Genomic DNA, 12,138 nt, shown 5'->3' with positions numbered 1-12,138 from the left:
AGATGGAGCAGCCCAGTCAAGATTTATGGCAGAAAATAGGAAATATTTTTACAGAAAATATTTTAGGAGAAGCCTTTTGTTCTGTTCCATATCCCATAAAGTCCCCAGGCATTATTTGTCCCTCAGTGCTTGGGGACAAAAGCCACTCTGCAAAGGAAGAGCTTTAAAACACACAAAGCAGCAGCTTTTTAGGTCCCTGGGGAAGCCACAGCCTCAGGATTCCCGCTGGAAAAATGACTCCACAGTTTAGGAAAAGTGGTGGGAGTGTTGCAGAGGATAACCCAGGACGGCTGGAATTGCTGATCCTGGGCAGCCTCTGCTCTGGAAGATTCACATTCAGGAAAATCCAGGAAAAAATCACATCCAGGAAAAGCCAGGAAGAGATCACTTCCAGGAAAATGTGGCTGCCCTTGGATCCCTGGAAGTGTCCCAGGCCAGGTTGGGACAGTGGAAGTGTCCCTGCCATGGCAGGGATGAGATGAATTCTAATTAATATCTATTAATTCATCACATTGAGCAGGCTATTAAGATTTCTCTTTCTGATAGACTGTGCACATAATCAGATTAATTGAATTTAATTATATCTGGGGGTGGGAGGAGGGGAGAGAGAAATGGACACAAGTGGAACTCAGGTGAGTTTTCAGCTGGAATTCCGTGGATTTTGCTCCAGCCATTAACTCTGCCACACCCAAGGGCCACATCCACAAAAATATGAAATTCCTGAAGGGATGGGAGCTCTGGGGCTTTTCTGTGGAGAAATCCCCCCTGATATCCTAATAAACTAAAATCCTCCTAATATCCTAAAATCCTCCATAATATCCAACCTGGAGCCCCTGGCACATCCTGTCCCTTCCTGTGGATATCACTTGTCCCTTGTTAGGAGTGAGCTCAGATCCTCCAGGAAAAGCCATCCAGGTTGGATGGATGGATGATGGATGATGGATGATGGATGGATGGATGGATGGATGGATGGATGATGGATGATGGATGATGGATGGATGGATGATGGATGATGGATGGATGGATGATGGATGATTGATGGATGATGGATGATGGATGATGGATGATTGATGGATGATGGATGATTGATGGATGATGGATGATGGATGATGGATGGATGATGGATGATGGATGGATGGATGATGGATGATGGATGATGGATGGATGGATGGATGGATGATGGATGATGGATGATGGATGATGGATGATTGATGGATGATGGATGATGGATGATGGATGATGGATGGATGATGGATGATGGATGATGGATGGATGATGGATGATGGATGGATGGATGATGGATGGATGATGGATGATGGATGGATGATGGATGATGGATGGATGGATGATGGATGGATGATGGATGGATGATGGATGGATGGATGATGGATGGATGATGGACGATGGATGGATGGATGATGGATGGATGATGGATGATGGATGATGGATGATGGATGATGGATGATGGATGATGGATGGATGATGGATGATGGATGGATGGATGATGGATGGATGATGGATGGATGATGGATGGATGGATGATGGATGGATGATGGACGATGGATGGATGGATGATGGATGGATGATGGATGATGGATGATGGATGATGGATGATGGATGATGGATGATGGATGATGGATGATGGATGATGGATGATGGATGGATGATGGATGATGGATGGTGGATGATGGATGGATGATGGATGATGGATGGATGATGGATGGATGATGGATGGATGATGGATGGATGATGGATGGATGATGGATGATGGATGATGGATGATGGATGATGGATGGATGATGGATGGATGATGGATGGATGATGGATGATGGATGGATGATGGATGGATGATGGATGATGGATGGATGATGGATGGATGATGGATGATGGATGGATGATGGATGATGGATGATGGATGGATGATGGATGGATGATGGATGGATGATGGATGGATGATGGATGGATGATGGATGATGGATGGATGATGGATGATGGATGATGGATGATGGATGATGGATGGATGATGGATGGATGATGGATGGATGGATGATGGATGATGGATGGATGATGGATGGATGATGGATGATGGATGATGGATGATGGATGGATGGATGATGGATGGATGATGGATGGATGATGGATGATGGATGATGGATGGATGATGGATGGATGGATGGATGATGGATGATGGATGGATGGATGATGGATGGTTGGAAATTCATTTTCATCTCTTGGCAAATCCCACCTGGGATGGAAGCAGGTCCCTGACCTCATTCCCATTTCTGTGGAGACAATTCTGGTCCCATCAGAGCATCCCAGAGAATCCTCTCATGGTGATGCCACCAAGCCCTGGCTCCTTTGGGAAGGGTTTTCATCCCTGTCCTCCCTTTCCTGCTCTCTCCAGGGCCTGGCTGAGCTCCTTTAATGAGCAGCCAATTAAATCACCCCACTGAGCAGAGCCTTTTCCCTGCCGTGTCCAACCCCATCTGTCACAGCCGCTAAAACCGGCCCAGATCAGACGTGCTGCTGAATTATTGAAGGAGTCTGCGGGGTCAGACGGGTGTGTCCCGACACCTGAGAGCCAGGCAGGGCTGGATTAACCCCTTCCTGCGGGATCTGGAGCTTCCAGGATCCTGGGGGAGATGCAGGGAGAGCGCAGGGATCACTTCTGTCACTTTTCTTCAACCTCAGGTGCTCAGAGCTCCGTGTTCCCCACGGATCTGGGCAGAGGGAGGTGAAGGAAAAGAGGAAAAAATGAGGTTTAAGGATGCTGGGGGGATTTTCCTGCGGATTTATGGGATTTTGGGAGCCTGTACAGCATCAGCGATTCAAGGCTGAGAGCTCCTGAAGCTCCTCTCACTCCAAACCCCACAGTGGGATTTTAATTAAAATTACAATTAATCATCCCTGCACATGAAGGAGGAATGAGGATGGGGAAGAGAAAGAGAAAGAGAGCTGGGAGCACCAGCAGGAGCAGGGATGCTGCAAAGGGGGATTTTCCTACTCATGGACACACAGCCACCCTGAAGGGATTAAAAGGGATTAAAAATAATTCAATGCCCCAAATGTCTTAAAAATAATTCAGTGCCCTAAACCTGCAAAAAGATTTCAGTGCCCCAAATGTCTTAAGGATAATGCAGTGCCAAAATTTATAAAAATAATTCAGTGCCCCAAAATGTCTTAAGAAGAATTCAGTACCCCAAACCCATAAAAATAATTCAGTGCCCCAAAATGTCTTAAGAAGAATTCAGTGCCCTAAACATGTAAAAATAATGCAGTGCCCCAAATGTCCTAAAAATAATTCCGTGCCCCACAGGAGTCTGGCACTCAGGGATTCTGTTGCCTTTTTAGGACTTTTGAGCTCCACTTTGTTTAAGGATGAAAAATTCCTGCCTCCAGTCCTGGCTCGTGAATCACGGCCGTGGCACCGAGGAATCCAAATCTCTGTGTGGACCCTTCTGACATCCATGAATTAGGGGATTTTTCCTCTGGTGGATATTCCTGCCTCCACAGGCAATTCCCTTTTTTATCTCTAGATAAGGAATGGATGGAGCAACATCTGGGACAACATCCCCACAACGTGATGGGTCATGGGATAATTATTGATTTATTATATTTTGGGCTTTTTTTTTTTTTTTAGCCGAGGGAAAATCAGGCAATTCGTGTCTCACTTCTAGGTTACACTTCTGGATCCTTAAAAATGTGAATTTAAGGAGCTTTTGAGGAGTTTTGGGGCAGCACAAGGGGATTTTAGTAGAGCTGGGGACCCTCTGGAGGAAGGCGAAGGGAGTTGTTAGCTGAGGGAAAATCAGACAATTTGTGTCTCACTTCTCAATCCTTAAAAATGTGAATTTAAAGACTTTTTGAGGAGTTTTGGGGCAGCACAAGGGGGTTTTAGCAAAGCTGGGGACCCTCTGGAGGGGGATGAGGAGGATGAGGTGAAGGGATTTGTGTCCAAGCTCGGAAAATATGGGAATAGCAGGCAGGAAGTGATGGCAGAGCCTGTGGAATCCCAGAGTGGACACAAACAAACCCTTCCCTGCCTTCTCTTGGGATGGGGATGAATCATCTGCCACTCTTGGGGTGGATAAAAGTCACCAGAAGCCAGAGAAGAACCCAAATTCCTCCTCCACTCTTCTTGGAAGGGACTTGTAAAAGTTGCTTTATAAAATCTCCTGGCAGCTTCTCCTGAGTTTCCAGACCCCCCCCTGGTCACTTCCATGGTGCCAAACATCTTCTCCTTCCCTGGAGATCCCGTTCCCAGTTTCCTCTGGACACATCAGCACTGGCCTGGATGGTTCCCATGATTTCCACATCAGCTCGTGGGAATTTTGTCACCAATTTGGGTGCAATTTTTGTCCCCATGAGCCTCAGGCATGTGAGGATAAAAATTCCTTGGGAATTCTTTGATGAGCTCGCAGTTACATTGGATCAGACCTCGGGAAAAGTGGGACAAAACCACACTGGATTTCAATCCAATCCCAAAAATCAAAAAAGGCTCACGGTGGCTAAATTTTCCTTCAAACCAGTTTCAAAGATGCTTCAAGTACCTGTTGAGTAAATTTCCATCCATCCATCCATCCATCCATCCATCCATCCATCCATCCATCCATCCATGCATCGGATTGGTCTCATTTATAATTCTCTCACATTTATAAATATGTCTGCCACATTGCAGAGTTCCTGCAATTTATGGGAAAATAATCAAACAGCCCTGGGATACAAGAAAACAACAAGGAGAAACCCAAACAGAAAAATTCCTCGGCTGTGAGTGCCCAGACTCAGGGATTTGATTTGTTGGAGAAGGAGAAATTGCATTTTCTGCTCTTACAAAATTTAACAGGGACAAAAATTCGCGGGTGAACTCAAGCCAGCTCTGCTGTCAGAGAATGTTGGGATTTAAGCATCATCAGACTTCCAGGAAAAGTGTAAATATTGGGATGTTGTTTGGAGTTGTCATATTTTCCTGGCTTTACAGAAAATCAGAATTTTCGAGTAAACAAAAAGGAGCCGGGTTCTCTTTCCTTGTTTGCTTTTTGCAGCCTGGATAAACCTGAGCTCTTTATGATCCCACTGGTGTCGTTCCTACCTTGAGAAAGGGGGATTTCAGTCCCTCCAGTCCCCTCAGCCATAAAAAATCATCCAAGGAATAGCAAGAGTTTGGCTGCTGTAAGGTTTTTGCCGGCTGGATTTGGAATTATGGAATCACGGAGCGGTTTGGGTTGGAAGGGACCTCAAAGCTCTTCCCATCCCACCCCCAGCCATGAGCAGGAGCATCTTCCACCATCCCAGGGTGTTCCAATGTCCATCCTTGGACACTTCCAGGGATCCAGGGGCAGCCACAGCTGCTCTGGGCGCCTGTGCCAGGGCCTGCCCACCCTCACAGGGAGAAATTAATTCCCAATATCCCACCTAAATCCTCATTTTTTTAGTTTAAAACCGCTCCCCTTGTCCTGGCACCGTGTTAGAAATCCCTCTCCCTCCTTTTTTACAAGCCCTGCTGCGTTCCCAGGTGATGGCGAGGGTGCTCCTGGAATTCCCTGGAGATCCAGACCGGTACCGGAGCGGCGAGGATGTGGGGACAGGGATGTGGGGACAGGGATACGGGGACAGGGATGTGAGGACAGGGAGATGCGGGGAGGGTGGGAGCCGCTCGGATGGAGGCGGGGGGAAGGCGGGGGGAAGGCGGTCCCGGGGACAGCGGGGGACGGCGCTCGCCGCCTTCCCGACCATAAAACAGCGGAGCCAGAGCCGAGCGGGCGGAGAGGAGCGGCGGGGACCGGCACGGACGGGACCGGCACGGACCGGACCGGAGCAGCACGGACCGAGGTAACGGGGGCGGCGGGGTCGGGATCCCCCGGCCGGGGAGAGCTGGAGCGGCTGCGCTGTCCCCGCTCTGTCACCGCTCTGTCACCGCTCTGTCACCGCTCTGTCACCGCCACAGCGGGGCTGCTCTGCTCTGTCCCCCCTCCAGCCGTGACAAAGGGATGCGAGCCCCTCTGGGCATGGAATCGCCAGGGAAAGGGAGCCGGGAGGGGACTGGGGAGCCGGGACCGCGCTGATCCTCTTCCCATCCTTCCGTCTCCTCCTCGCCCAAGTCGCTCCTTGTTCAAAGATTCTCGCTGGGAGCCGGGAGGAGGAGGAGGAGGAAGAGGAGGAGGAGGAGGAGTGTGGCCGTGGAACGCTGGCTTAGCTCAGCCCCGTGCCCAAAACTGCCCGCAGAGTTCTGTCTTTGTCCTTTAGCTGCCCCGAAATTTGTGTTGGGATCTTTCGGAGCGGCTTTTGGGAATCCTTTGGGCTGTTCCTCGGGTGTGCGACCAGTGCCGGGGGGGGGTCCCAATCTCCGAGCGGACCCCAGATCACCCCCAGAGCCGGGGGTCCGCCCAGGGAGCCCCTTCCCTCCGTGATCTCCCAAATGCCCGCCCAGAGCACGGCACGGATCCAGGCTCGGGCTGCTGAGCCAGGTTTATGTAAGCTCCTGATTTGCAGTGTCAAGAGACATCCAAGAACCGGCTCGCCTTTGGAAAATGTAAAAATCCGTGGCGTCTGCCCCGGGGCTGCAGCAGCAGCCCAGGATTTATCTCGGTCCCAACCCTTGGAGAGGTTCTGCCGCCTCCCAGCTTGGCGGCGAGTCCGCGCTGAGCACTTTCCAGGAGCAAGGGCAGAGCAGGAGTGCCAAAAGGCTCTGTCCCTCTGTCCCTCTGTCCCTCTGTCCCTCTGTCCCTCTGTCCCTCTGTCCCTCTGTCCCTCTGTCCCTTTTCCCCAGCCCCGGGGTGCTCCTGGCGTGCACCACAGCCCCTCCAGCCCCGGCTCTGCGCCGGGAGCTCCTCCCTTGGCAGCTGCTCCTGCCCGCAGGATGTCCCCAGGATGTCCCCAGGGTGTGACAGCCCTGCCTTTCCTGTTGTTGACAGCAGCCCCACGGCCCCGCACCTTCCTGGGCAGCGGGGCCGAGTGCCGGTGCAGTGTGGAGGGCTCAGGTGGCACAGTCAGAGCATGGAAGGGGAGGTGGCTTTGGATAACGCTGCCTGCTCCAAGAGCCGGGATTGGGGAACAGAGATCACTTCCAGACTCCTGGAGAGACAAGGACCTGCTCCTGCCCTGCCTGCTCACCCAAACCAGGCTTTTAGGGGTGGCTTGGCAGTGCTGGGTTGGACTCCATGATCTTAGAGAGCTTTTCCAACCTAAACAATTCCGTGATTCCACGTGTGATCTGGCTTGGAATTGTTTCCAATCACTTGGGACTGGAGCAATGGCTTGGAGCCCCTTGTGATCCTCTGCAGTCAGTTGGGATTAGGGCAATGGCTTAGGACTCCTTGGGATCCCCTCCAATTATTTGGGATTGGGGTCCTTGGGATCCTCTCCAGTCATTTGGGACTGGGGCAAGGGCTTGGGATCCCTTGGAATCCCCCACAGTCAACTGGGATTGGGGCAATGGTTTGGGAACTCTTGAGATCCCCTCCAATAATTTGGGATTAGGGCAATGGTTTGGAGCCCCTTGGGATCATTTCCAATCATTTGGGTTTGGGACCCCATGAGATCCTCTCCAATCATTTGAGATTGGGGGTCTTTGGGATCCCCTGCAGTCTGTTGGGATTGAGGTTCCTTGGGATCCCCTGCATTCCTCTGGGATCGGAGCTCTGGGCCGTGTTTCCCTGCCCGTTTTCACACAATTTTAACCTTTTCTGTGCCGCAGGTGGGAGCAGCGGGACCTCGCCATGGCCCTGGCAGACCCCGCGGGCTGTGCCAGCGAGGACAGCGCCCCGTTCCCCGACATCATCGAGCTGAACGTGGGGGGACAGGTGTACATCACCCGGCACCCCACGCTGCTCAGCGTGCCCGGCTCGCTGCTCTGGCAGATGTTCACCCAGAAAAACTCGCGCTCGCTGGCCCGCGACAGCAAGGGCCGCTTCTTCGTGGACAGGGACGGGTTTTTGTTCCGCTACATCCTGGATTTCATGCGGGACCGGCAGCTGGTGCTGCCCGAGCACTTCCCGGAGCGCGGCCGGCTGCAGCGTGAGGCCGAGTACTTCATGCTGCCCGAGCTGGTGAAGCTGCTGGCGCCCAAACTCAGCGAGCAGAACTCGCTGGGGGATGATCCGTGCCAGAGCGACCCCGAGGAGCCGTCCCCCGGCACCGACACCGCTCGCAGCTTGGGGGCGGGCGCCGCGCTGCCCGGCGGTGCCGGCGGTGCCAGCGGTGCCAGCGGTGCCAGCGGTGCCGAGGGGAGACGGGCCGGGTTCATCACCATCGGCTACCGAGGCTCCTACACGCTGGGCAGGGACAGCCAGACGGACGCCAAGTTCCGCAGGGTGGCTCGGATCATGGTGTGCGGCAAGACCTCGCTGGCCAAGGAGGTTTTTGGGGACACCTTGAACGAGAGCAGGGACCCCGACAGGCCCCCGGAGAGGTACACGTCCAGGTACTACCTCAAATTCACCTTCCTGGAGCAAGCCTTCGACAAACTGGCCGATGCCGGCTTCCACATGGTGGCCTGCAACTCCACGGGCACCTGTGCCTTCGCCCACGAGCAGACGGACGACAGGATCTGGACCTCTTACACCGAATATGTTTTCTATCGTGAGTGACACACAAAACCGACCCTCCACCAACCAACCAAGCACCGATTGTCCCTTTCCTGTCCCGTGCTGGCTGTGGCCTAGAAGGTAGAGATCCGTCCCCGAATCCCGGCGTCCTCCCCGTGCCTCCTTTTTCAGTTGGTTCTTGGGGTTTTGTTTCCCTCCTCCTTGCTCCACGGTGAACCCGCCCAGCTCTTCCTGCTGACCACCAACCTTCCTCCCTCTCTCCGGCTTCTGCAACCCTCCCTGGATGTGTGGACTCGGACACTGCTGTGGACGTGGGCTGGGGTGGGAGGGCTGGGACGCTGCTCCAGGCTGGAATTCCTGCAGCTGGATGGGCTGGGACGCTGGACTGGGCTCTCTGTCCATCTGGGACCTGCCATGGGGGGGAGCTGGGAGAGGGAATCCTCGGGATGAAGACACGGGAAAGGTGGGAAGCAGAGCCGGGGAGGGGGTGGGGGTTGGGAAATCAGCCTGGCAGCACGGCTGGATTGGCAGGAGCCCCGTAAGCGGCTTAGGCTGAGACTGGCAGAGCTTGGGAAGGGCAGAGGATCCCCCTGTGCTCGCAGCTCCGAGCTGAGACAGCGCCGCGGCTCTGGAGGGGGGGATTTTGGGGGGGATTTTGGGGAGGGTGGGAGGGGCAGATGTTCTGTGAGGGAGGTGGGGGGGAGCGGGGAAGGCTGGATGTGCTCGGGGCTGTAAAATGCTCACACAGCTCTCCAAATCCTTGGAGCCTTGTCAGCCACAAAGTCCCTTCGTTTTTTCTTGGGAATGGCAGGGATGAGGTTGGAATGTTCTGGTGGTGGTCAGGCCACGGCTTCACCCAGCAAAGGGAATTTTGGCCATTTTGGTTGCTCTCCTGTCTCCAATCCCGGCTCTCCGGGCCCTCCCGGGGCTGGAGCTGCTGCTGCTCTCTCCCACTGGGCAGTGTGGAATGAAGGGACAGCCCAGGGTGGCCGTGTGCCCAGCTGGCACAGGGCAGGGGACGATGGCTGATGTTCCAAGAGGACAAGGAAGGGAGGAACACCGAGTTATGGGAGCTCCGTGCCCTGCTCTGCCCCTCCTGGCCCTGCACATCCCCAAGCCCAGCCCTGGCACACGGCCCCAGCCTGCAGGGGAGGTGACCCTGATGTCCCTGTGTGCTGCCTCTGCCTGTCCCCTGTGCTCTGCCACCCGTCCCTGGCACCCACCGCCCATTCCTGGCACCCACCACCCATCCCTGGCACCCACCACCCATCCCTGGCACCCACCACCCATTCCTGGCACCCACCACCCATTCCTGGCACCCACCGCCCGTCCCTGGCACCCACCACCCATCCATGACTTCCACCATCTGTCCAAGGCACCCATCAGCCATCTCTGGCACCCACCCTCCATCCCTGTTCCCACCCTCCGTTCCTGCTCCTCCACCCATCCCTGTTCCCACCATCCCTGTATCCACATTCCCAGCTATTCCACCCCTATTCCCACCACCCATCCCTTTTCCCCCCATCCCTCCCCATTCCCCCCCTCCATCCCTTTCCCCCCCCTCCATCCCCATTCCCAGTGAAGCTCCTGGAGCAGGAGCTGCGGGATCTCCTCCCAGAGGGGCCGTTCCTGTTTGGGATCCGTGTGGGAGGGAAGTTTGCAGCCCCTTCCTGGAGAGCAGGGAGGGCTCTGGGGCCAGCAGAACTTTCAAGCCAGGTTCTCCCTCCCTCCTTCCTGAAGAAAGGGAAGGCAAAAACGGTATTTTGACATTTTTTTCAGGGTCCTGTTCCTCATTCCAACAGCCTCTGGAAGAGGAAATGACAGAGAGACAAAAAAAAAGGAACTTGAGCTCTGTGCACACAAAGAAAATCTTTAAATAAAGGGGGAGGAGACCTGCGTTCCATATTCACTTTGTTTTTTTGAACTCAAGGTTTTCCTAAGTAGGATTGGGAAAAGAAATTGCTGCCTTGTGGGAAATGGGGATGTTTTGATGTTTTTTTCCCACTGGAGCTGGGCTGAAAAATTGATCTCCCGGGAGGAGGAATTTTTGCCTGAGGGAGAAACCAGAATAGCAGAGTGGCCATTCCCGGGGTTTTGATGTGGCAGATTTTGGGATCGGGGCTGTTCATCCCAATCCCCCGCAGGAAACACGAGCAGGAGTCATTCCTGAATCCTTTCAGAGCCCCGTGGTTTTCCTGGAAACTGAGACTTGATGGAAAAATCCTTTGGTTGAGATCCATCTCCATGAAAACACACCCGATTTGGGGCTGTTTCTTTCCCTTGCATATATTTATTTCTAGGAAAATCGTCCTTGTCATGGCAGGGAGGAGAACTTGGCTCATTTTGATCCCACCTTGCATCAAATGGATCAAATTTGCTGGGAAATGGTGACATGGAAAAGCAACTCAGTGATCGTTGCTGCTCTGAACAGTCCTGGCCAGAAGCAGGCAGGGAATGGCTGGGAGCTCTCAGGGACACAATGGAAAACCAATTCCCTGACGCTGCCTGGTTTTCCTGGGAATATTTCGACAATATTCCCAGATTCCTGTGATTCCCAGGCCTCGAGCTCCTGCTGGGTTGTCCCTTGGGCTGGTCCAGATCACCCAGACCTGCTCTGCTTGTTCCAGCTTCATTCTCCCCCTGAGCATCTCCCACCCCCAGCCTGTCCCAGCCTGGAAAATCCAGGGAAAATGCAGCTCCCGGATTTGGACTTGGAGATGGTTTTTGCTCCCCACCAAGAGGGCAGAGCTGCTCCTCAGCTCGCTGCAAACCAGTTTAAGCCAAGCTCCGGGTGCTGCTGGCAACATCCTGCTCCTTTCCAGGAGCTCCATCCCAAAATCCTCCCCAGCCACTGCATTCCCAGGGTTTGGGAGAGGTCTGGGATGCCCCAGCTCATCCTGGCGCCCCCAGGGAGGGCACGTGGGCAGAGCACACCTGGAGCACGTGCCAGGGGGGATTATCCACCTTGTCCAGGAAACAACCGGGGCCGGGAGGGATCCCCGGGATTATTTTAATCTGCCCTTCCCTGAGCGCTCAGCAGCTTTTCTCATCCTGCTGGGAGCGAGAGCTGGGGGCTGGGATGGCTTTGGGATAAGGTGGTGACATCCCAAGGGGTGTCCGGGCAGCACATCCCGTGTGGATCCCTCGGGAATCCACAGAGCTCGGCACAAAGCGAGGGATGTTTCCAAAAAGAGCTCCCAGTTCCCCGAGGGTGTTTCCCCCTGAGAGGGGGAACATAACCCAGTCTCTCATTTCGAGATTCCAGGAAAACCCTCCATTTTTTTATTCCCAAAATGGAAAAACCTCCATTTATTTTTATTCCCAAAATGAAACCCCCGGTGGGAGGGAGGCAGGGCAGGAGCTGGGGCTGGCTCTGCCTTCCCAGCCAGGCACCTGCCCACAAATTGCTGGGTGCTCCTCCCAAAAACTGAGCTTAAAGAAAAGCCAAATCCCATCTGGCTCCGTCAGGAGCTTCTGCCACCCCTGGAGAACATCTGGGAACATTTTGTGCCCCTCGGTTCTGCCTCCAGCCCCTCTCCAAGGGGACCCTCTGGTGGCACAGGAGTCCCAAAGCTGAGCTCAATCCCATGGGACT

General features: G+C 53.9%; 1 protein-coding gene across 1 annotated transcript; it reads left to right on the top strand.

The window, feature by feature from the left end:
* Positions 1 to 5,763: 5,763 nt before the first annotated feature.
* Positions 5,764 to 8,727, top strand: LOC106863410 (BTB/POZ domain-containing protein KCTD8-like). Its single transcript, XM_014892871.2, has 2 exons — positions 5,764 to 5,829; positions 7,694 to 8,727. The coding sequence occupies exon 2, from the start codon at positions 7,716 to 7,718 to the stop codon at positions 8,583 to 8,585; it is 870 nt and encodes a 289-aa protein (XP_014748357.1). The 5' UTR covers positions 5,764 to 5,829; positions 7,694 to 7,715; the 3' UTR covers positions 8,586 to 8,727.
* Positions 8,728 to 12,138: the final 3,411 nt, after the last annotated feature.

The sequence above is a fragment of the Sturnus vulgaris genome, chromosome 14 (genome assembly GCF_052056855.1).
Source record: "Sturnus vulgaris isolate bStuVul1 chromosome 14, bStuVul1.hap1, whole genome shotgun sequence".
Taxonomy (NCBI): domain Eukaryota; kingdom Metazoa; phylum Chordata; class Aves; order Passeriformes; family Sturnidae; genus Sturnus; species Sturnus vulgaris.
This window is presented reverse-complemented; position numbering and strand designations above follow the sequence as displayed.

Bases quoted from the DNA above. Each gene is read 5' to 3' on its own strand.
- LOC106863410 (XM_014892871.2), top strand. From the start codon at position 7,716: ATGGCCCTGGCAGACCCCGCGGGCTGTGCCAGCGAGGACAGCGCCCCG.